This window comes from Terrapene carolina, unplaced genomic scaffold (genome assembly GCF_002925995.2).
Source record: "Terrapene carolina triunguis isolate 2854851 unplaced genomic scaffold, T_m_triunguis-2.0 Scaffold112, whole genome shotgun sequence".
Lineage (NCBI taxonomy): Eukaryota > Metazoa > Chordata > Testudines > Emydidae > Terrapene > Terrapene triunguis.
In genome coordinates, this window is record NW_020664463.1 from 11,111,051 (window position 1) to 11,135,917 (window position 24,867).

A 24,867-nucleotide genomic window follows, 5' to 3' on the forward strand; every position below is an offset into this window, starting at 1 on the left:
CCAGGTGCCCGAGAATGGGCTAATTGGGCTCTCAGATTCCCTATTAATCCATAATTTGTCAGTGTGGGGCATGTGCCCCGTCATATACATGCTTACCACTTCTCATCCCAGGATCTCAAAATGCTTTATAAAGGTTGGTATTTTACTTAACTGAGAAGGAAACTGAGGCACATAGAAATCAAGTAGTTTCCGCAGCAAGTCTGTGACAGTCTGGCCTTCTGACTCCCATCCTTGACTCTAACTACTAGTTCACACTACTTTTAAATCAAAACAAATCTTGTAGTTTTAAAAGATTAAATAGGCATACAGAATGAACTACCCTTTCACTCTTAGTGCTATCCTCTACAGGTCAGGACTGAGACCTATAGTCAAGGCAGAGTGGAGAAACTTGTGTGCTATACCTGTTCTGTGACTAAATAGAGGAATTCATTTCCTGGTAGTCAGTCAGTATTAGCATCTCTCAGAAGTATGAAAAATCTCAGTTATTTGTCCTTTTTTTTTTTTTTTTTTAAAGTGTACATTTAGTGATATGGTAGAAATAAAAATAATGAATTATCTGAGAATTTTAATGCAATTGTACATTTCATGCTTTTGCTGCAATATGTGTTGGTAGGAAGACTCTGAATTTCCTCCTCTTATCAGAATAGTGCTTCTGTTGAAATGGCCTACTGTTATCAAGAGACTGTTTTAATTTGGGAAATATTCTGTTACTGAAAATGAAAGGTTTGTGTTCCATAAAAGCGTACTGCTTAGAGCAAAGGCAGATGCCCTCTACCATCACATTTTAGAGCAGTTGAGTTAAGACAATTGGGCCAGAAATTATTTTTATTTTTTAAGAGAGGAAAAAAATGCTTCCATTGCATAGTACTTTCCTATGGAGATTGGGAACACTATGTTTCCAGTGACTATTTGATAGTGGTACCTCCTTCTAAAATAAAATCTGTGTAAATCTATATTTTCATAGGGTAGGTTACCAAACATATGTTAAACTAGTTCATAACTAAACGACTGATGCTGAAGAAGCCAAATGTATGACAGAATCAAACTCCTATATGCAAATACTCAGATTCTAATTAGGACTTCTAATTTTGTGAGATTATTTTTCTGTATAATTTAGCCATTCATGAAGATTTGAGCCAACCAATTTTTGATTTATAAAAGAATGTTTTACAAAAGTTAAGTTGCCTTTTATACAGATATAAAGCAATATTGAACTGATTACTTTTAAGAAATGTATTAAATGTACAGTGTTCACTAATAAATGTATGTGTTTATTTAGGAGATGATGCCCTTCCAAATGGTTTAGATGTAACATTTGAAGTAACAGAACTGAGAAGACTAACTGGAAGCTATAACACTATGGTTGGCAATAATGAAGGAAGTATGGTATGGCTGGTTTTTAAGTGTTGCAAATTTCATTTGTTGTGGTGTAATTTATTTAATTTTTTTAATCTGAGAATGAATTTCATGCTCATGTGAAGACCTGATCCTCACAAACTTACTTCCACAATATAGGTTTGCCAAAAGACCTTCATCCTGACCTACAGATATCCCCATTGTTTTCATTCTATGATTGTATTTGGCACATCTGACAGGTTTTCCTCTAATGAGCGTATTTTTGTTGTGCCCAAATGGGTACTAGGCTGAGATCATAACTCACTTTCACTTGTAATTTATGCCTGTAGCTAGATTTTCAGAAGTCCATCTAGGATGCTAAGGCCCTAATCCAGGAAAACACTTAAACATGTGCTTAAGGTGCTGTGTTTTGAATTAGGGCCTAATACACAGTGTCCCTAGCCCAATAATTTGTTTTTTATAATTTACAAATGAGTCACAAATATATAATGTAAATATAAAATTCACAAATGTGTTAAATGTTGTTTGAGATGTTTTATGTGCTTAATGTTGAAAAGCATATGAGTAACGTGTTCTCTGGCAGATCAGTTCATACTAGGCTTTTCTTGAAGTAGTATGAGGTGTTTAACCACCAAATCACATTTATTTCATTCCTATAGTTTTGAAGACCAATCCCGACTGTTCTGGGCTGAAATCTATAGGACTTTTCAGGGCCTCAAATATTATAGAACATATTTGCATTACATTCACCTTTTATTAAGTATGTTTAAAGATACATATCAACTTAAATTATAATCTTGTCTGAAAACGATTTACCTACTGGTGTTATAAGTCACACAGTTATAGCTGAATGAAATGATGGGAAAAAATCTGTTTCAGTTCTAGTGCATTTGACAAAACTCTATTTCTCATCTTGTCTCCATTTTCCCTCTTATAGTCTGCTTCCCTTCTGTTTGTTTGCATTTCACACAAAGCAGTGGAGGAGAGGAACATATTAAATAGTAGGAAAATGTGACATGTAAATAGAGTCCTGTGCGGATACAAATTTATATCCACAGATGCAGATATCCGCGGATATAAATCGGTATCTGCAGAACCGCAGCAGTGAAAGGAACAGAACATGGGGCCGCCACTCCCAGGAGCCAGCGTGTTGTGCCGGCAGCTCTTCTGACACAGCTGTACCACTGGCAGTCATGCCCCCGTCCCTTCCACGCAGCTGTCTGCGTCTCCTGTCTGGGGGCGTGTGTGCTGCTTGAACACATGAGCGCAACCAGGGACAGTTGCCAGTGAGCCTGGTGCCTGTCACAGTGGGCGGGGCTGGGGTGGTACAGCTGCACCAGAGGAGCTGCTGGCCCAGGGTACTCGCTCTTGGGAGCGGCGGCCCCACGTTCTGCTCCTTTCACCGCTGCAGTTCCCAGGAGAGCCCTGCAGTTCCGCGGATACCAATTTATATCCGCATCCGTGGATATAAATTTATATCCGCGCAGGGCTCTACTTGTAAACACACAAATTGGCTGTGGGACTAAAATCACTCTTAAGTCTTCTTAAGAATTATCTAGATTTCAGGTTGATTCTTTCCTCTTAAATTTGTTTGAAATATATAGAACTAGAAATTTGTCCTGATATCATTTTATATTAGTATTTTATAGTTACTTGGAAAATCCTCTAGTTAGTAATCTTAATCACAAAAAATAAACTGCAAGTCTGGTAGGGTTGCCAACTTTCTAATCGCACAAAACCGAACACCCTTGCCCTGCAATGCTGACCGGAGCCGCCAGTGTCCCTTTTCGACTATGCGTTCTGGTTGAAAACTGAACACCTGGCATCCCTAAAGTGTGGTGGCTCTCATCTTCACACTTTCCCAACAGCTGTGAGACCAAGGCAAGCTGGATCTGGTACATCTGTGGATCTCTAGATCATGCCTTTCAGCAGCTTTGTACTCCTAAAAAAAAGGGGGGGGGGTGGAGACCCTCCTAAGCACACCTCAGTGAAACATAAGTGATGATAGCTCTGGCTGAGAAAGACCTACTTCATTTTCCCAGCCAAAGGAGTGGCACTATCATGAAAAGGATGCAGCTAGCATACAAGGAGGCAGGTGAAGTTAACTGTAATACTTGAAATGTAGCAAAATATTGTACTCTAACTTTGCGACAGAGGAGGGCATTAGTGTAATGCTTTAGTGATGAAAGTTTAACTTTTAAAATGATTTTATTATGAGAAATACCTTAAATCTTTCATGTTGCTACATTGCCAGTTTGTATAGGCTGTAAACTTTATGGACTTTTTAAACAGAACAAAGGACATTATCAACTCAAATTAGACATGCAATTTACATGTTATAAAAGCAAATAATATAGTGATGTTTTTATTGGAATTTTGAACCAAATATTTTTAAACAGTCAAAAATGAAAAGCATCTATTACAGTACTAAGAACCAGAGAGTGATACTGGCTATAAACAAAAGTAAAATTGAGGTAATTAATTTTCATTGTCAGTGCTGTGAGAAATGCAAAAAAAATATGAAGAGCATAAATAGTGATGAATAAATTGGCTTTTTAAAATGCTTCCATGTCTAATCCCGGACATTATTAGTACTATAAATACATTTTTCTACAACATATAATTGTTTGCCAATTTTTTTTAATTATTCTAGCAAAATCAATAGTAGCAAATGTTTTTTTTTTTTTTTCCATTTCTCCTAGGTTCTTGGGCTCAAACTCCCTAATCTCTTTGGACGTGCTGAGAAGGTGACCTTCCAGTTTTCCTATGGAACAAAGGAAACTTCATATGGCCTATCATTCTTCAAACCACAGCCTGGAAACTTTGAAAGAAAGTAGGAAACAGACACCATTTCTGAATACGCTAATATTTCTTCATAATGACAGAAATATTTTAAAGTGAGGTTATTCTCTGAAAAATAACAAAAAATGGCGTAATGGGTGCACACATTTTATTTTTCAATGGCCCAAGTTCACTTTGTGAAAGTGATATGAGTTGTTTGAAATTAATGAAGTAGTGTTTGCTTATGCCAAGGTGAATTGGGCCCATTGTCTTAATTTCCATGTGTAAAGATGTTTTTCTTAACACCAGCACTGTGAAGTCCATTTGGGATCTGAAGCTGAGTTCTTTATGGCTAATGCTTAATTACCAGCTTCACATCTTAATCTTTTGCTTCCCATGCTTGTGATGTGATTAGCTGTGAGAGACATGGCAAATTAACTTATAAGTAATACAATGGTGGTAACATTACAGTTTTGTTTTGAAATGTTTGCCAGTACATATATCCAAAATATGATTTCATTAGTAAAATCTCCAAGGGGTATATTTTTCACTATCATGCATGGAAAACTAATAGAATGCAATTCACACTCTTACTTACTCTGATACATTGAGCAGTGAAAATTGACCACCTTCTTCGAGTGATTGCTCATGTGTATTCCACAATAGGTGTGTGTGCTCGCCACGTGCACCGGTTCCGGAAGTTTTTCCCCTAGCAGTATTCATAGGGGAGCGCCCCTACCGACCCCTGGAGTGGTGCCTCGAAGGCCCGGTATAAGGGGCGTTGCGTGCTCCCCCGACCCTCAGTTCCTTCTTGCCGCCAGTGAAGGTGCGTCGGAACTGCTCTGCTCCAGCTGGTCTACAGCTTTCCTCTTGAACTCTTGTTTGTTCGTAGTAGTAGTACAGGGAAACCCCGCTATAATGCGCCCTGCGATAATGCGAATTCGGATATAGCGCGATCATAAGGTGGCTCCTGCCGCCCCAAGCGTGCAAAAAACAAAAAAACAAAAACAAAAACAAAAAACACCCCGGCCGGGGCCCCGCCGAAGAAACAAAAAAAAAAAAAAAAAAGGAACGTGCCTTCCCCACTGCCTCTTCCCCCTTACCCCTGCTTCTCCTTTTGGCAGGAAGAGCCATTCTCCTCCCCAGCTGCTCTTCACTCTTCCTCTGCCCCTTGCACATCTCCCCTGCTCTCTGCCCAAGAGAAATTGACCGGCTTGAAACTGACTGGCTTTAAATGGTAAACTTTTCGTAACCCCGCTATACCGCGACCCCGCATTTATCGCAGTCAAATTTTTTGGACCCCAATCATCACGTTATAGCGGGGTTTCACTGTACCTGTAGTTGAAGTAGTTTAGATTAGTGTTAGTTTAGTTTAGTGAGCCTGGGTCAGGGCATGCCCCGTGCCCTGGGCTTTAAGTTGTGCGACACTTGCAGGCAGCCGATGCCAGTGAGTGACCCACATGTGGACTGTTTACGCTGTCTGGGGGAATCCAATCTCAGCAATGGCTGCAAGATTTGCAGATCTTTCAAGCCTCGGGCCAAGAAAGAAAGGGACATTCGGCTTCGAGCCATTCTGACGGAATCAGCGTTGACCCCGACTCTGGTGCGCCGCTCTGAGTCGGCACCGGGTATTGCGGTGTCGGTGAGCGGCGACCCTGCGGTGCCTTCCACCGGTCGGCACCACTCCCTGTCCGTGGGGCATGCCAAGAATGCTAAGAAGAGGTCTTCTCTACCGAGGCACTGGGGGAGAGACTAGACCCACGTTGGGCAGTTCTCGGTCCCCATCGGCCTCCAGGCTTCCAACTCAGGTTGAGCGGAGTAGCCCGGCCTATTCGGCACAGGCTTCCCTGGATGTTCGGGTGCCCTCCACGCCAGAGGCCCTTCAAGCGGCCCGGGACATTATGTCTCTGTCAGTACCAGGGGTACCGCCACCGTTGGCACCCTGGTCCAGAGGCAAGCCACCGCTTAGATCTACGCAGGTGCCGCCTGGTCGGTACTGTTCGTGGTCGAGGGAATGTTCCTGACGCCATTCGCCGCTTAGCGACCGTCCTATGCGTAGTCCACACCGGTCCCCATCGACCCCCACGAGGTTGTCTGGCTGGGTTCCGAGTGACAGGGGTTCCAGGCACCGCTCCACTTCGAGGGACCGTAGACCTTGCGAAGGGAGCGGGCCCAGTCGAGACTGAGACACATGGCACCGGAGGTTCTCGTCTCAGAGAGGCTACTGTAGCCCATCGCAATACGGGCGTCGATGCCGTTCCCGTTCTTCGTTTTGCTCCAGGAACCCACCGCGGCACCGCTCCCGCAGTCCTGGGCGTCGATCGCTGGCACCTTGCCATCGCGGATCCGCCTGCCGGAGCTGATCGCAGAGCAGCTGCTACCAGCGGTACCGTTCCTCCATGTCGGGATCACGGTCTCGTGGTTGGCACCATTCCCAACGCCACCGTTCCTCCCGGTCAAGGGACAGTGGCAGGTCGTACGACAGCCCGACCTCTCTTCGTAGTAGTCAGTTGATGGGACAGGCTAGTCAGGCTGAATAGCCTGCTCCGCCGGTGCCACAGCAGGTTCAATGGCACCGGGCTCCTTGGCCGGCACCGTGGTACCAATGGGCCCTGTGGCCCCTGACGCAGCCCCCAGTGGGGGCTCGCTCGGTAGCTGGAGTCTCGGAACGACCGTCGGCCTCCCTTTCCTAGCCTCCCAGAAAGGAGTCGGTGGGGTGTGCATCTTTGTCTTCGTGCCCAGAGGGCGACCAAGTGGTGGGACCTCCGGTACCAGTGGGTACGCAGGGTACCGCGCCCGCATCCTCACCCTCCCTCTGTTCGGCAGGAGGACTCTAAGGCCCACCAGGAACTATTGAAAAGGGTGGCATCAAGCCTCAACCTTCAGGCCGAGGAGGTGGAGGAACCCTTGGACTCCCTCTTCAACATCCTATAGGCCTCGGTACCGGGCACGGTGGCCCTCCCACTCCACAGGGAGAGGCAGGGCCAACCAGCCCCTACTCCGAAAAATAAAGACTCAAGAAGGCTGGACTTATTTGAGGAAGAGGTTTATTGTCCTTGAGTTTCCAGTTAAGGGTGGCGAACCACTGGGCTCTCCTGGGTCAGTATGAGTTCAATTTGTGGGGCTCGCTACCCAAATTGGAGGATTCCCTCCAGGAGCGTGACAAGAAGGAGTTCAAAGCTCTGGTGGAGGAGGGTACAGCGACTGTCAGGGCAACCCTGCAGGCAGCATCGGATGCTGCGGATACGGCTGCAAGGTCCATGGCCTCTGCGGAGTCCATGAGAAGGGCGTCGTGGCTCCTGCTCTCTGGGCTGTTCAGTGAGGCGCAGAACTCCTTGCAGGGCCTCCCGTTCAACGTTCCTGTTTGCGGAACAGACGAACGTGAAGTTGCACAGCCTGAAAGATTCTTGCACTACTCTTAAGACACTTGGCCTCTATGTCCCAGCTCCGGCTAGGCCCAAGTTTAAGCCTCAGCAGGCTCCCACCCAGGCCACCCACTTTAAATACAAGCCCCCTTATAAAAAGTCACAGGACTATAAGAAACGCCCGCAGAGGCAGTCCCGGTCTGCCCCCAGCCTGGGTCCTCCAAGAGCAAACAGGCAGGGAAATCTCAGTTTTGACGGGACATCCGGGGGTGACCTGCCAGTTCACACCAGGGATCCACCCGCAATAAAGCTTCCCTTCTCCAACGGTTGTGTGCTTTTTTCCCAGAGTGAGATCACCGTTTCGCAGGGCTACAACCTCCAGTTTACCTCTACCCCGCCCAACCATTCTCTGCCCCTGTCCCTCATGGGGGACCCCTCTCATGAGGCCCTGATAGAGCAGAGGTGGGGCGGCTCCTTGGTTTAGGAGCGGTGGAAGTGGTGCCAGTGGAGTTCAAACGTAAGAGGTACTACTCCTGCTATTTCCTTATCCCAAAGGGGGGCTCAGGCCCATCCTGGACCTGTGAGGCCTGAACCAGTACATGGTAAAGCTCAAGTTTCGCATGGTCTCTCCGGCCTCCATCATCCCCTCCCTGGATCCCGGGGACTGGTACGCCGCCCTCAATCTGCAGGACGCATACTTCCACATTCATATATTTGAGGGACACAAGCGCTTCCTCCGTTTCACGGTTGGGCAGGAGCACTACCAGTTTACGGTCCTCCCGTTTGGCCTGTCCCCTGCTCCAAGGGTATTCACAAAGTGCATGTCTGTGGTGGCGGCCTACCTCAGACGTCGTGGGGTCCAGATCTTCCCCTATCTGGACAACTGGCTGGTCAAGGGCAGCTCCCGGTCTCAGGTGCTGGATCACTTGGCACTCCTGCTGTCCACGTGCGCCACTCTGGGCCTGTTGGTGAACGACACCAAGTCCACGTTAAACTCTATGTGCTGTACCAGGACTATCGGGGCAGTCCTGGACATGACATCGGCCAGGGCCTCCCTCCCACCGGACAGATTCGAGACCCTGAAAGGGCACGTCGACACAGTCACAAGGTTCCCCGTGACGACAGCCAGAGCGTGTCTCCAACTCCTGAGTCACATGTTGGTGTGCACATATGTGGTTCACCACGCCAGACTCAGGCTGAGGCCCCTCCAGGTCTGGTCGGCCTCCGTGTTCTCCCAGGCCAGAGACAGGATGGACAAGGTCCTCACTGTGCCCGAGCCGGTGATCGCCTCCCTACAATGGTGGTCCTCCCTGGGGAACGTGCTCCACGGGGTCCTGTTCAGGAGCAGGCCCCCATCGGTGGAGCTGGTGTCGGACACATCGGATCTGGGGTGGGGAGTGCATGTGCAGGATGTTCAGACCCAAGGTCTGTGGTCTGCGTAGGACCTTGCCCTGCATATAAATGTTAAGAAGCTCAGGGCGGTTCGGCTGGCATGCGCGGCCTTCCACTCCCACCTGGAGGGCAGAGTGGTCAGGGTTCTCGATGTTTTACATCAACCGGCAAGGCGGGGCCTACTCCTCTGCCAGGAAGCCCTCAGGCTGTGGGACTTCTGTATAGCCTACGACATTTGCCTACAGGCCTACCACCTGCCGGGTGCCCGGAACTCGCGGGCGGATCACCTGAGCCGAGACTTCTCCTTTCAGCACGAGTGGTCTCTACACCAAGAGGTGGTGCTCAGACTTTTCCAAGAGTGGGGAACTCCCCAGCCGGACCTGTTCACGACCTGGTAGAACCGACGGTGTCCCCAGTTCTGCTCTGGGGGGGGTAGGACAGGCATGGGTGCTTTCTCCGATGCATTCCTCCTATCCTGGTCAGGCTAGCTTCTCGATGCCTTCCCCCTGATCCCGCTGATTGGAAAAGATAAAGACGGACAAGGGCCCGGGTCCTTCAGCGTGGCCCAGGCAACATTGGTACGGGACCCTCACGAGCCTGGCAGTTGCTCCACCGTGGCTGTTGCCTTCCTGCCCAGACCTGCTCTCCCAGGACCAGGGCCGCCTCCTCCACCCCAACCTAGCAGCACGGTTGGCTGCTCAATGGTTAGGCTGGGAGGAAAGGGCATCCTCGGAAGGGCTTCAGCGTGTCCTCTTGGAAAGCAGGCCGACCCTCCATGCATCGAGCCTACTTGGCAAAGCGGTCTCGGTTTTCACAGTGGGCGGCTGAGTGGGGCGTTTCTCCCGTGGCTGCCCCAATCCAGCTCATTTTAGACTACCTCCTTCACCTTAGAGCCCAGGGCCTGGCGTCCTTGTCTATCAAGGTGCACTTGGCCGCCATATCAGCCTTTCACCTGCCGGAGCAGGGGCACATGGTATTCTCCCATGCTATAACTGGCCAATTCCTTAAGGAGCTGGATCGTCTCTTCCCGTATGTTAGGCCCCCAGTCCCACAGTGGGACCTGAACTTGGTTGATGGGTCCCCCCCCTTTGAGCCGCTAGCTACATGCTCCTGGTTGCACCTCCCATGGAAGGTAACCTTCCTGGTGACGATCACGTCAACTCAACAGGTCTTGGAACTCAGGGCCCTGACCTCTGAGCCCCCGTACATGGTGTTCCATAAGGCTAAGGTTCAGCTCCGCCCACCACCTTCGTTCCTCCCAAAAGTGGTCTCCGCCTATGACATGGGTCAGGACATTTTCCTGCCGGTCCTCTGCCCCAAGCTCCATGCGTCCAGTGAGGAGCGCCACCTCCACACGCTGGATGTGAGACGGGCTCTGGCCTAAGCCGTTCAGAAAGTCTTCACAGCTGTTCATCGCCTTGGCCGAACACATGAGGGTCAGCCGATCTCCACTCAGCGACTCTCCAACTGGATCACCTCGTGCATCCATACCTGTTACGACTTGGTGGGAATCCCCCTGCCGTCAATTGTGAGAGCACACTCGACTAAGGTGCAGGCCTCGTCGGCTGCCTTTTTAGCCCATGTCCCCATTCAGGACATTTGCAGGGCTGCCACATGGTCTTCCGTTCACATGTTCACCTCGCATTATGCGATCGTCTCCCAGACCAGGGAAGATGCCGGGTTCGGCAGGGCTGTGCTCCGTCCCAAGAGTTTGTGAACTCCTACCCACCTCCAACAGCTATAGCTTGGAATCACCTGTTGTGGAATGCACATGAGCAATCACTCGAAGAAGAAAAGACAGTTACCTTTTCCGTAACTGGTGTTCTTCAAGATGTGTTGCTCATGTCTATTCCACATCCTGCCCTCCTGCCCCTCTTTCAGAGTAGTCTGGCAAGAAGGAACTGAGGGTGGAGGGAGGGCACAGTGCCTCTTATACCGCGCCATAGAGGCGCCACTCCAGAGGTCGCTAGGTGTGCTCCCCTACGGGTACTGCTAGGGGAAAAACTTCCGGCACCGGTGTACGTGGCGAGCACGCACGCCTATTGTGGAATAGACATGAGCAACACATCTCGAAGAACACCAGTTACGGAAAAGGTAACTGTCTTTTCTATTTCAGTGGCTCTCAACCAGGGGTACACGTACCCTTGAGGGTACGCAGAGATCTTCCAGGGGGTATCAACTCATCTTGATATTTGTCTAGTTTTACAGTAGGCTACATAAAAAACACTAGTGAAGTCCATACAAACTAACATTTCATATAGACAATGACTTGTTTGTACTGCTCTATATACTATACACTGAAATGTAAGTACAATATTTATATTCCAGTTGATTTATTTTATAATTATATGGTAAAAATGAGGACATAAGCTATTTTTCTGAAATAGTGTGCTGTGACATTTTTGTATTTTATGTCTGATTTTGTAAACAAGTAGCTTTTAAGTGAGGTGAAACTTGGGGTACGCAAGACAAATCAGAATCCTGAAAGGGGTACAGTGGTTTGGAAAGTTTACAAGCCACTGTACTATTTCATGTGTCTATAACAGTGCAACAGCTTCCACCAGTCTCCTGCAAACAGGAGGACCTCTCACTTGAAAGGACAACTTGTTCTAAATGAATATGTTAGTCACTCTTTACTATAGCTTGTTTTGTTTCTAACAAATAAGATTATAAATTGAGCCACAATTCTAACTCAACTCAGATTTCTTTGATATAGATAGCTGCATGCCAAAGCCTTAAGGGAAGGTGGGGATGTGAAATTTCCAATAAGAGTTGGCTTGAGAGCTAGAGTAAATGACTCAGTTTCTTTCACTTTTGATAAGTAAATAAAACAGTTAATATCTCTCATAGTACAGATTGACTATTTAAATCTGCTTTTACGATTTGTGCCAATATCAAGGGCCACCTACTGCTCTGTTACGTTAACATCACATAGATGGTTCCCGAAACGCATCTTTAGTTTTAATCTTTTACACGTTCTAACAATTTTGACTTCAAATCACCATGTACTTTTTTTATTTTAGCTTTTCAGTTAACCTGTATAAAGTAACTGGACAGTTCCCTTGGAGCTCCCTTCGTGAGACTGACAGGGGAATATCGACAGAATTTAATGTAAGCACAATAGCACCTCCCTTTGCCTGTTTCGCTGCAAGAACTTGTGGAGTTGAAACATCCTTCAGATGTACTCAGTTCAAGGCGTATTTGTATAGCTTTTATTTTTTTCTGTAGATTTCTAAAATACATATGACCGTGATCATTTTGCCTTAACACGAACGATGACAACAATACTTTTTAATCCTTTTGATAGATTGTATTACTTGGAATTGAATCTCACTTCACCTGTAGCAAAAACAAATTAAGTTTTTCATCTTACAAAACTGTTAGCGCTAAAGATGTCCTCATCTCAGAGAGGTGTCTACCTGCTTTCCTGCGGCACTGGATCCGCATAATTCAAAATGTGTTTCATTTAGGAGAAGATTCAGTAATGTTTGTCCATTCATAAAGAGATGAATTCTCTTGGCTTATAGAATTACATACTTTTCCACATCCAGTACAGCAACTTGGAAAGGGTAAACATACCCATCTCCTCCACATAGAAATGAGGCATTAGAAATGAAAATTTGTGAGGAAAATATTATATTTGTACCTTGTAACACGTGTGTTCCTGTATTGTTCAAATGTCTTTATTTGTAGTTTCCCATATGGAAGACCAATCACACACTGAAATGGGAAGGTGTTTGGAGAGAGCTTGGCTCTCTTGCAAGAACAGCCTCCTTTTCTGTTCGAGAAGAAAGTGGACACTCTCTTAAATCTTCTCTCTCAGTAAGGATTTTTCATATCGTAAATGGTATATGTATGCTTTTGAATGCTATAGGAATTGTGAATGTTGCCTAAAGAGTGCTCTCTGCTGCTGGTGCCTGAAACATTAATAATCATTGCAGGCCGTGTGTTTTGGTGCTCATATACCTACTGCGTAGTGTGACTCCTCTCAACACATCACCCAGCAGGTCACTAAACAAAGTACTTATCCTCAGTGACCACTGGTTTTTGCATGGCTGGAGGGAAGGTTGGCTCCCTCCTCCTCATCCTGCTGAGCTCCATGGGGGAGATTCCTTTCCCTTCTTTCCACATCTTTTTCTGAAAAGCTGCTGAACACAGTAGAAGAGAGGGTTCCTCCCTCCGTCCTACAGAGCTCCCCGCCTAGTGAGGCAGAGCTCCTGTGTTGCTTGTAAGCATTGTATCACCGCAGCAATTTGCAGTCTTTGATTTTAACTCACAAAATGCAGGACGTGAGTGGATTTGAAAAGGGTTGCCATATGACCAAGTAATTTCTGCTGGGGTACTGTAGCCACTACATTTCTGGGGCCTACCAACAGAGCAGATGCATCTTTGATGCAGCCTGTTAAGACAGAATTGGGTTATCCTGTAGGCACATGGTCCTCTCTTGGCTCTCAAATCTACGTAGATGTTTTAGCCTTAGCCTGAGAGTGCTACTTGTCTCCCAGCATGTGCCCAGTTTCTGATGGCAAATAACTCATCCTTTGCTTAAAATATATCTAGCTTCTTGTACCAGTTAAATAACTCTGTCTTTTTAGCACGCCATGGTAATCGATTCTCGGAACTCTTCAATCTTGCCTAGACGAGGTGCTTTGCTGAAAATTAATCAGGTAGTGTTGACTCCAGTAATAAGTGTGTGCAGCAGGTGTTTGTTTTTTCTGGTTGATATTGCTCATTTCTGAGTTTATATATTTTTAAGCAAGAATAAATTGAATATAAGAAAATCCATTCAAAATAGTTGTGTTCACTTTTTGGCACCAGTGCATATTTTTAAAATACTAATTCTCTTTATAGAGGCAGATATAAATATGAAAATAAACAATATCGTTGCAAAACAGTCTTCACCTATTGGCATTACATTCTTTGGTTAAAAAATACTATCACATGCCAAAACTGTATCTGGGAAAATAGACATTGAGACAACATTTTGTATCATCACATCCTAATGTTGCTAGACTATGGAGCTATTCATGAGTTTTAAAGTTCATTGTACTAAGTTATTTTTATAAAAATAACTTTCAGGATATATGCATGTTTAGAAAATGGCTTCCACTATCCACTTGCCTTTCAGATATCTTAAAACAATTAGCTGTATCAGATGTATGCGTTAACAATTCGATCATACGGTGGCTCGAAATGTCATCCTCCCTTCCAGCAAAGTCTGGAAGTGCTACAGCAGCAACTTGGATCAAATAAAAGCAAGACTGAACTACTTCCTGCTTATTCCTCTTAAGCAAAGATGGTGGCTGTGATTTGGGGCCTTAATAAGGAAAGAAGTGGAGCGTGTACAGTGGGGGAAATGGGGATTCTTTCAAGGATACATATGTGATAAAGTGCACACTGTGAACAAGATTACTAAACTATTGATTATTGCCAATTGTTTGTTAGATGTTCAAAACAAAATATCCTATTTTGCTGCTTCTATTCTATACTCTTACCCATATTTTAGTATAATGCAACTCGACTTTTTTATAGCCTTCAGTTAGATTTTACTAACCGAAATGTTACCATCTCATGGAAAAAGCTTCATCTGTTTGATATTAGGTGTCAAACACTGTTGCCCCATTCCACCAAGCTCTTGTTGACACCAAGTGGTGTAGAAAGGGTTAGCCAGATTTAACATCTGTGGTAAGAAAGTGTGATTGACCTTTCATTTCTCTAGGGCTCAGTTGTGCTTTTTCTCAGGTGTTGAATTCGGTTGCCCAACCATGCCAATGTGGAAACCGCTGTTGCCTACATAGAGAATACTGCTGATGGTGACACAGCCTTAGATGAATTATGTTAGGAAGAGGGGGGGTCTCCAAAATATGCGTGTTTGTGGTGTCTTAAAAGTTTGTTTTTTCCAGGAGCTAGCTGGCTACTCAGGTGGAGATGTGGCCTTTCTAAAAGAGGACTTTGAGCTTCAGCTGAATAAGCAACTTTTATGGGATTCAGTAAGTATTTAAACACTTTCAGTTCACTTGCTAACGTAACTTATGGAGTGATTTGAATGTTTCTCATGATCCTTTTTCATCATACCTTCAAAAAGGTTTTACTGACTAAAACTAAGATGTGTCGATACTTTGATTTGCCTTAGAATTAATATATGTTATTTTCTCATTGGATGAATCTTCTCTTTTTTTATGTGACACTTCTGCATCTGTCATAGAAATTTTGAAGGTGGACTTTTTGAAGAGAAGGGATAACTCAAACAATTAGGTGTGAGAAATGTTTTCCCTTAAAAAGGAATTCAGTTTGACTTATCTATATTATGTGGATCTTCTGTCCATGGATACTGGCTGGTTGCTGTTACTAGCTTTCTCATTGATGGTTGGACCCCTTAGCTCATATTTCTTCTTCTTCCCTTGATTATAAATCTTCTTGTCAGTCTTGCCTGCCTAGATTTTAGTTATACGCTGTTTTTTGTTTGATTATAATAGTACTATGAATTCATGATTATATACCTGTTATCACCATTATTATCTTCATGTTTTTGTTATCTTCTATATAAAACTATTGATGGTGAACTGGAAAGCTAACCTCAAAATTGTGCTAACAACATTATATGTTGACGCCCCCACATACCAACCTGTGGAGAGCATTAAGCACACGAATACATTTGAATTTATCTGTTTAAAAACCTCTCTTTAGAATCTCTAGTTCTGTTCTCTTGGGTCCTCTGCAGATGTCCCGGAATGATGGATAGATACCAGAAGTTTCATGCATACACTGATTATTCTTACATCTAACACCTTGGAATTTATCATTGTGTGGTATCTTTAGTGGATAAATTTGAATGTAGTTGTCCATGGCCCCTTATTTTTAATAACTTTAGCACAATATTTTGCTCTAAAGCTTTTTTTCATACTTTCACTCGTATGATAGAAATGAAGAATTTTAAGGTGAAACACTAAACACTTGAATACGTGAGGGCAATGGTAGCAGAAAGGCAGTACACCCTCAGCCTGTGAGTAGAGGACAGCTCATTACATCGTTCTCCACTGGTTGTCTTAAGTGGAGCAATGTTTCTGGTTTTGGAAGAGGTCCCTCTTTGGTTAAAAGAAATCTCTGTGGTCAGGCATGTTAGGGTGGGAAGGAGATAATATACCATGAAGGCATCTTCTATGCTTCAGACATGAGTCAGTACAAGAGGGGGCCCTCGCTTTGGGGAAGCAAGATGAACTTTTTGAGATAACACAAGTTTCAACCAAAAAAGCTTTCAGGAAACCATTAATGTGCTATCAGATAATGATTTTTAGGAGGTTCAATTAAATCACATGCTGTTTTGATTGTGATAGAGCACTATTGGAGTTACTTTAGTAGTGCTGTTGTATAATCAGCTTGCTTGTCTGTATCAAGGTGTGACTGAAAACAGATGGGCAGTGGAAGGCAAATAATACTGTTTGGGGGCTTTCAAGGCAGTATGTTCAGTTTTTAATCCTGTATCTCCCATTAAATAAGAAATTAAAAGGCAATGTATAAGAAATGGAAAAAAGGGGAAATAGAGAGCAATTAGAATACATTAGAAGTTGTGAACTGCAGAAAACAGATAAGGGAAGCTTAACACACCAATGGGTGGCAGGACTCAGGACAATAAAGGAAGAGGTTTTAAGTATATTGGGAACAGAAGAAACCTAGCAATGGTGAAGGCTCACTACTAGATGGAGATGGTAGAATTGTTAATAATAGTGAGGATAAGGCAGAAGTGCTCAGTAAATATTTTTTCTGTACTTGGAAAAAATGAGGATGATATACTTGTATCATATGAGAATGAAGTACTTTTCAATTCATTATATTTAACATCCTCTTTCATTACTAATCTACTAGGGATAAATATTTTTAAATTAGCTGGCCTGGATAACTTGCATCCAGTAGTCTTAAAAAAATTGGCTGAGCAGATCTCTGAACCACTGATGTTAATTTTTAATAAATCTTGAATACCAGAGGCATTTCAGATGACGGGAACAATGCTAATATTGTGCCAATATTAAAAAAAAAAAAGACAAGCAGGATGACCCAGGTAACTATAGGCCAATTAACCTTAAATCAGTCCTAGGCAAAATAATGGAATAACTGGTCATGGAATTAACTGATAAAGAATTAAAGGATAGAATATAATGAATGCCAGTCAGCATGGCTTTATGGAAAAAAGATATTGTCAGACAAACCTGATTTCATTCTTTGTTGAGATGACAAGTTACTTTTATCAGCAAAACTGCATAGATGTAATATACTTAGACTGTTGTAACATGTTTGACTTAGCATCACATGATATTCTGGTTTAAAAAATTAGCATTTATGTAGTATGATTAAAAAATTAACATTACACAGTATTAATAGACCCCTTGTTAAATGGATTCAAAACTGGCTGGCTCACAGATTTCAAACAGTCATTGTCAAAGGGGAATCATAATTGAATAGGGGGGTTTCTACTAGAGGTGTTCCTTAGAGATCAGTACTAAGCCTGACAGTATTCAACCCTTTCATCAATTATCTGGAAGTGTAAATTTGAAATCACTGCTGATATAATTTATGGATGACACACAGATTGACTCAGTGGTAAATAATGATGGGAGCAATGCAATCATACAGAGCAATCTGGATTGCTTGGTAAACTGGGACAATTCAAAGAAAATGCATTTCAGTATGGCCTACTGCAAAGTTATACATCTAGAAACTAGGAATGCAATCCATACTTGCAGAATGGGGGACTATGTCCTGAAAAGGAGTAACTCTGAAAAGGATTTATGGGTCATAGTGGACATGCTCCCAGTGCAATGTTGCGGCAAAAAGGGCAAATGTGATCTTTGGATATGTAAACAGGAGAGTAGTGAATAGGAATAGGGAGGTGATTTTACCTCTGTAAATGGTATTGGTGAAATCCATACTAGAATACTCCATGCAGTGTTGGTGTCCATATTTTAAAAAACATGTTGAAAAATTGGAGAGGATGCAGAAAAGAACCACAAGAATTATTAGAGGGCTGGAGAAAATAACTTGGAATGAGAGACATAGAGAGCTCAATTTGTTTAGCTTATCAAAAAGAAGATTGAGCGGTAACTTGATTATAGAGTATAAGTACTTTATGGGGATGAAATACCAGGTACTAAAGGGCTCTTTAATCTAGCAGAGAAAGACAACAAGAACCAGTGGCTGGAAGTGGAAACCAGACAAATTCAAATTAGAAATAAGGCATAGATTTTTAAAATTTGGTGTGAACAGCCACTTTGGGAGAAACTACCAAGGGAAATGGTGGAGTCTTTATTTCTTTGTCTTCAAATCAAAACTGAAGGCCTTTCTGGAAGATATGCTTTAATCATACAGAAGTTGTAGAGATTTAACACTGCTTCTTTGTTGCTGTTGCTTGCTACATTCAACTAGTCTATTGACTTACAGGAAGTTAAACTTTTGAGTAGGTTTAACATAAAATGCATTACAGCAGTGCACACATGGCTCTGAATTGCTGTCTCCATTAATAATTCTGGGCCAGATTCTGCGACCCATACTCATTCAGAATAGTAATTCACAAGTAGTGCTACTGTAGAAATGGTTAAAGGATTCTTCATTGTGAGCAAGTGTGTAAGAATTTGGCCTTGTGTTTAGGTTGTGTATACTGAGAGTCTGTGCATCTTCAGTAAAACTATAGCTTTTTTTTTTTTTAGTTGACTGACTATAGATTTTTATAGTCTTTTGGGACACCCAGCTGCCCAACAGTATTTTCCTTCTATTTTGTACACACAGTGCAGGCTACTAGTACAGTTTATTGTGATTTGGTTACCAGTAAATTTACCCAATATGTTATGCTATGTAGGCTAGTAGATAGGGTTTGTTTGTTTTTTTTAAATTACAGGGGCCTTATAGCTTCCATTCTTAATAGGCGCTCTCTAGGGATAAAGTGTGTTCTAATGTTGAAATCACAGAGAGCAACTGATGTCAAAATGGTTTATTTTATTTTGGGGAAAAGCATAAAAGAGTCAGGATATGAAAACTGCTGAGCGAGTGGGAGCCAGACTTTCGACTTACAAATTGAAAAATAGCACGATACTTTAACAATTCTTTTGATAATGTAACACTACATACTTTAGAAAGAGGGCAGCAGTGGCCAACAGTTCTTCTGAAAATACATGTGTTAGAGATTAGATACTACATACAAGCATATTCTGATCTTGCGTAGCTCCTAGTAAAGCCAGTGGGAGCTCTGCATGGGTTTTGAATGGCAGAATTTGACCAACACTGTTATACAGTGTCTGAATAATACACAATTTTAAAAAACAAATTTGCTTTTTTCCTAAGGTTTTTTCAGCAACTCTCTGGGGTGGAATGTTGGTTCCTATTGGAGATAAGCCCTCCAGTATTGCTGATAGGCAAGTAATGCATTTAATTCTCATTGTCCTGTTTGACTCTCTCTTCATTGTTTTCTGTAAACTCAGACAATATGCTATGAAAACTCCGTAGTTGCTGTTTCTTTTGCATTAAGAAGGGTAGGGAGGTTTATTTATTTATTTAGTTTTAGTTATGGGTACTAAACCGGGCAAGATCTCATTTAATTTGAGCACCACGTTAACATTTCAAGCATACCTCATATTTATCATTTCCATAATAAAGGTTGTTATATAGACTTGCAGTGGTTGCCATTAAATAGCAAATATGTGTCACCTTCAGTAGTTAAATTTACCATATTATTTGCAGAATTACCCACTGTAAATTTAGGAAATATTGCAGAGAAGGTAAATACCAGCAAGTGGTAAGCCCATCTTGTAATGGTGGTGTATTCTAGCTTGGGCTTTAAAATACAAACATTTTTACAGTAAATATTTAGACTTTATTTGTAAATAATATTCCTGTGAACTGCTTTAACTTTAAGCAGTGTTTAGATATTGTGTTATAGGTACAGGTAGAAAATATTAAGACAGTTGGAACTTACTGAGAACTGAGTTCAGGATTCTGCATTTCTCTTCCAATGAGGTGGGTACCACTAGCCCCAAACCCTGTAAAGGAACTGAATTTCTTACACTGATTGGGACATCAGGTATAGCAAAGGAAATGCAGACTCCTGTATTTTGGTCTTGGGAAGTAAAGATTTTTTTTTTTCCCCAAATAATTTTAAAATGCTTTTATTTTTTAATTTAAGAAAGCCTAAATATGTTGTCCTATTGATTTGAGTTGTTTATAGCTCTTGTAACTTTTTAAAAGCATTTCACTTGTAAAAAGGTTTCCTGTAATTCTGAATATAAATTTCAAAGAATTGATAAGTGTATATTTTACAATTTAACTTTTTACTAAGGAGTATTTATTTGATTAAAAATGACTTTGTTCATTAGGTTTTACCTTGGTGGACCAACGAGCGTGCGTGGATTCAGTATGTACAGCATTGGACCCCAAAGCGAAGGTCTGAGACTCTTAAATCCCAATCTAATATCAACACAATAATATTAATCGTTTTTAAGGCTAGGGTTTGTATCTTTGTTACACTTAAGATTTCAAATAACTGGAAACAGCTCTGCCTCTGGCATTCTCTCTCAGAACGGGTGGGTATAATCCCAAGGGTCTGAGAAGTTTTAGGTGTCTTTGATCTCCTATTATGTTACTAGTTCACCATGGAACAAAGACAGTAGCCCTCAGTTATATTTCTTCTAAACTGACTCTGCGTGTAGACTTGATTAGGCTATTGTACCTTTACTCCTTACACATTCTTCTCTAAGCTTTCTCATTTCTAAAGGAATATTTAAAACTTCCCAATATCCTTCAAAGGGTATTAAGATATTGTGTATGTATGGCTAGTACTAAAACTAGTTGAGGGTGAGGCAGAGTTAATACTGCTTCAGTAGCCCTGCTTCTTTCAGATATCATTGCAAGAGACAGGGCTAACAAAATGTCTTTGACCTTCAAGAGTCTCATCTGAATTTACTGATCTTTGTTTACAGAAGTGACCTAGATTTCAGTCTCCAGTGAGTCACCTTGATTTTTTGCAAACTACCTTCTAAGATTTAAAAAACAAAATGTGATCATACTGAATCTATATTTGGAACAGCATATGCTCATGTAGTTTATATATAAAACGATGGGGTTTTGTATAGGAGAGTGTGTGTAAGCTGAGAGGGGGATTTGGGAGCCAGGGGCTTCCTCAGTTCTAATCCTTGCTCTACTACTGACTTCATGTGACTAAGTTAGTCACTCAATCCTATCATTTCCCTTTCTTTAAAACGGGGATACCTGTTTCAGAGGTGTACAGTAGGTAGACTATGCTGAACACCTAACGGGTCCCTGCTTCAAATAGCTAGTCTAAAGGCAGAGAGAAAAAAGGAAGAGCACTGAGGAGAATTAAAGAGTGTTAGTTAAGTGTTAATTTATCCTTGTTGGAGGTGGGGATGGGGAGAGTTGGAAACCTCGGGTAAGTGGGTTGTAGCTATATAAAGCAATTTAGGAAGTTCCTCCGGTATCGTATGTAGAAAAGTTTCCTGTTGGTATATTCCATGGTAAATGCTGGTTTTGCAATGTTTTCCTCGTGTAGGTGATTACCTTGGAGGAGAAGCCTATTGGGCTGGGGGCCTGCACTTGTACACACCTCTCCCTTTTCGGCCAGGTCGTGGGGGATTTGGAGACCTCTTTAGAACACACTTCTTTCTCAATGCTGGAAACCTCTGCAATCTTAACTATGGTAAGAAGCAAGATGCTTATAAACCATTGCAACCTGATGCTCCGAGTCCAAAGAGCATAATAAAGTTGTTAGATATTTGTTTACTCAAAGCTATTGATTTACAGCATATAATTTAGTGGGCCAATAAAAAGCAACTTTTGGTAGCCCGCATATTTGACAGATTATCAGGTAGAAGTTTACTAAAGTTACTGTTCTATCTACAGCACTTAGTTTTAAAGCCTGGTGGGCCAGGAACTTTTCAATTTGCAGAAGCAGTGGGTGGAAGTCTAATTGTGGTATTTCCATATATTTATTTGTTCACCTTCTGGTGTGCTTGCTTAGAGCTGGTCTACACGCTGCAGTTAAGTCGACATAAGGCAGCTTACGTCGACCTAATATTACGTCAGTGTCTACACTACAGCGTTCATTCCGCTGATATAAGTGCCCTACTGCACCGACATATTAACTCCATGTCCACGAGAGGTGTAGAGCTTCTGTCAGTGTAGTTAGGGCAACACAGTGTCTGTGTAGACACTGCTTTGCTTAGATCGTTGTTGGCTGCCTTGTCAGTTTCTGGGCAGGAGCTGTGAAATTGACAAGGCTGCCCAGCTCCCGGCAGGGATTGGAGGGGCCTGAGAAACAGGGGCAGGTGGATCCCGTTCCCTGGCACGAGAAGCCCTAGGTGGCTTCCCCCCGCTCCTGGAGAGGAACTAGGAGCAGAGCGGGGTTGGCAGCCCACTGGGAGCCTGTGGAGCAGCCAGGGGCCCAGCAGGAAGCTGCCATCCGAGCTGAGAGACTGGACTCTCCCCTCCCCACATTGCACCTCTTAAGTTGGTGGAAGCACTCCTGGTGAGGATGTGCACCACCGATCCAGGGAGGGTAATGTGGGCACACACCAATGCAGTAATGACTGCAGTGACTGTAATAGGTCGACTTACCTTTCTAGTGTAGATTTACCCATACTGCCCACTATCCCAGGCAGACTACTCTGAAGAGGGTTTGCAGGCAACCAGAAGAATCAAACTAGAATTCTATGATCAGATTAATTAAAAAGTAGTAGTACCATAACAGGTGCAAGAACTAGTTCAATCCACCGCACACACAGCGCGCCTCCCCCCCCCCCTTTACTCCTTCAGCTTCCTTTTCTTCCAAAGTCTGGAGATAGTGGGTGAGCAGCTAATATTATAGTGACATTTGTTACCTATGTAGCTTGAAGGAAGAGGTGAATCAACTCATGCAGTGAAGGTGCATTTTGTATACAATTGAGCAGCATAGGAATCTGATTTAAAATTAGTAGAAACTTATTGAAGATGCTAAATGCTCTCTTTAATACTGGGTACCATAACCGTGGAGATTAGAAAGTGGCTCTTAAACACCAGAAAGGAAGTACACAGAGTACTGATTCCTGGATCTGAGATGCTGAGAATCCATGGGAGTTGTAGACACTTTGTATGTAGCGTGGTTAGATTCTTTGTTTGTAGTGGATGTTCTAAAGTGCTAGGTATACTGGCCCTGAAAATGTAGTTGACCCTTGAACATCTTGATGGTGTGGTTTGAGTCCCAGTCTCCAAATGTTTTTCACTTCTCAGGTGAAGGTCCCAAAGCTCATCTCCGGAAGCTGGCTGAGTTCATCCGATGGTCTTACGGTGCTGGAATAGTGCTCAGACTTGGAAACATTGCTAGATTAGAACTTAACTACTGTATCCCTATGGGAGTACAAAGTAGTGACAGGTTTGTGTTTTTATAGTTTATTTTAGAATACTGATTAATTTTTAAGAGTACCTAGAATCTTATTCATCTGCTTCAGTGAGAATTTTAGTCTTTTGTTTGTTCTTTATCTATTTATTCCTTGGAGATTTCTCAGCACTGAAGCACTTTTCTTTTAGCCAACTTTTTCCACATTGGTTTCAGAAGTACTTCTCAAATTTAGAACCATTTATATCTCAGGTTTCAAAGTTCACTGTACTTTGAGTTCAACTGTTGAAATTGTATGAATAAAAGTGTGGCAGGTTCTATTTCTTTACAATAAGGAAATACAGACTCAAACAGCTGATGTTTTTCCTTATCCATCCAAAAAATTTTAAAGGTTACCAAACATGGAATTTCACACCTGGAAAAAAGAGAGCTTTTTAGAAAGTTAAGCATTAATAATGGGAGGGTGGGATTATATTGCATTTTGCAGCCAGCTATGATTTTATCTATCAAGTGAATGGTATAATACACAATCGGAAAGCTTCAGTGGGAATACAGTTTCAGATTTTGCAAATAGACTTTTGCTGACCTCAGGTTTTATTTTCTGAGTTGTTGACATACTTAAGATGGATCCTTAGTTTTATAGTGCCAAATTCTGTTACTTCATTGGGGCTAGAGGTGGTGTGAGTGTGCAGAATTTGGCCTGTAATCTTCCATTACCAATAGGCCGAAAAGCATGGAAAATTTTTAGCATAGCTTTTTTCTCAAAATATATTTGAATTGTAATTTTCCAAGGATTAAAAATAGTGAAAATCGGGGGTGGGGGGGGGGGGGGGTAGGAGGGAACTGTCCAAAGAGAAACAAATACCTTATGTATCATGCTAATACAAATGTGTTACCTTTTTCTTTCAGGATATGTGATGGTGTCCAGTTTGGAGCTGGAATAAGATTCCTGTAATATTACAGAAACATTTCACGCTTCTGTCAAAAAAGAGAGCACTTGAATAAAATATGGCTCAGTGATTCCAGGGTTTTTTTCCCTTGAAGTATAAATATGCCTTTGAGTGATTAACCTCTCAGACTTCACAGGAAACTACATTAAAGAATTATGCTGGAAAGGTGCACTGTACCTCTGCTTTTTATCAAAGGCAGGCGTACTCTTTCATGGGATTTTAAAACTATAACTTTTACTGAGGCTGTTGATACTTTTAAATGAAAAAAATAGGTATATTGGAAACCAGTGCTGGGATAACGCCACAGCATTATAATTGTCAGTGGTCTGCTTGTTTCATAAAACCCTAACCCTTTCAATTGCAAGCCAAACAGATGTTTAGGATGGCCCTACTATCTGTCTACATACATATATACACACACACACACCATTTAAATGTTAATACAGTGGGATATTCTTTGTCTGTACTTACATTTTGCCAAGTTGGATGAATAGGGAGGATGCTGTGAAAAATTCCAGTATCAAGCACTGTGTAACAAGCATAATGGTTATACCTGCAGGAAAGTACTCTGATAAAAATACTGTTTTTGAATGTTGTAGAATGAGCTGCAAATTGAACCTTAAAAACTTTGCCTGCCCTTTTCAAAAATTTGAAC

General features: G+C 42.7%; 1 protein-coding gene across 1 annotated transcript in view; it reads left to right on the forward strand.

Moving 5' to 3' along the window:
* The window catches only part of SAMM50 (SAMM50 sorting and assembly machinery component), a 38,025-nt gene extending 13,713 nt beyond the window's left edge, over positions 1 to 24,312 (forward strand). Inside the window, exons 5-15 of the mRNA XM_026652258.1 lie at positions 1,280 to 1,386; positions 4,059 to 4,189; positions 11,918 to 12,005; positions 12,588 to 12,716; positions 13,490 to 13,561; positions 14,798 to 14,884; positions 19,224 to 19,294; positions 20,252 to 20,319; positions 21,442 to 21,588; positions 23,157 to 23,298; positions 24,172 to 24,312. Of these exons, the coding sequence (XP_026508043.1) occupies positions 1,280 to 1,386; positions 4,059 to 4,189; positions 11,918 to 12,005; positions 12,588 to 12,716; positions 13,490 to 13,561; positions 14,798 to 14,884; positions 19,224 to 19,294; positions 20,252 to 20,319; positions 21,442 to 21,588; positions 23,157 to 23,298; positions 24,172 to 24,217 (1,088 nt within the window). The 3' untranslated portion in view covers positions 24,218 to 24,312. The remainder of the gene's footprint in view (positions 1 to 1,279; positions 1,387 to 4,058; positions 4,190 to 11,917; positions 12,006 to 12,587; positions 12,717 to 13,489; positions 13,562 to 14,797; positions 14,885 to 19,223; positions 19,295 to 20,251; positions 20,320 to 21,441; positions 21,589 to 23,156; positions 23,299 to 24,171) is intronic.
* The last annotated feature ends 555 nt before the right edge of the window (positions 24,313 to 24,867 follow it).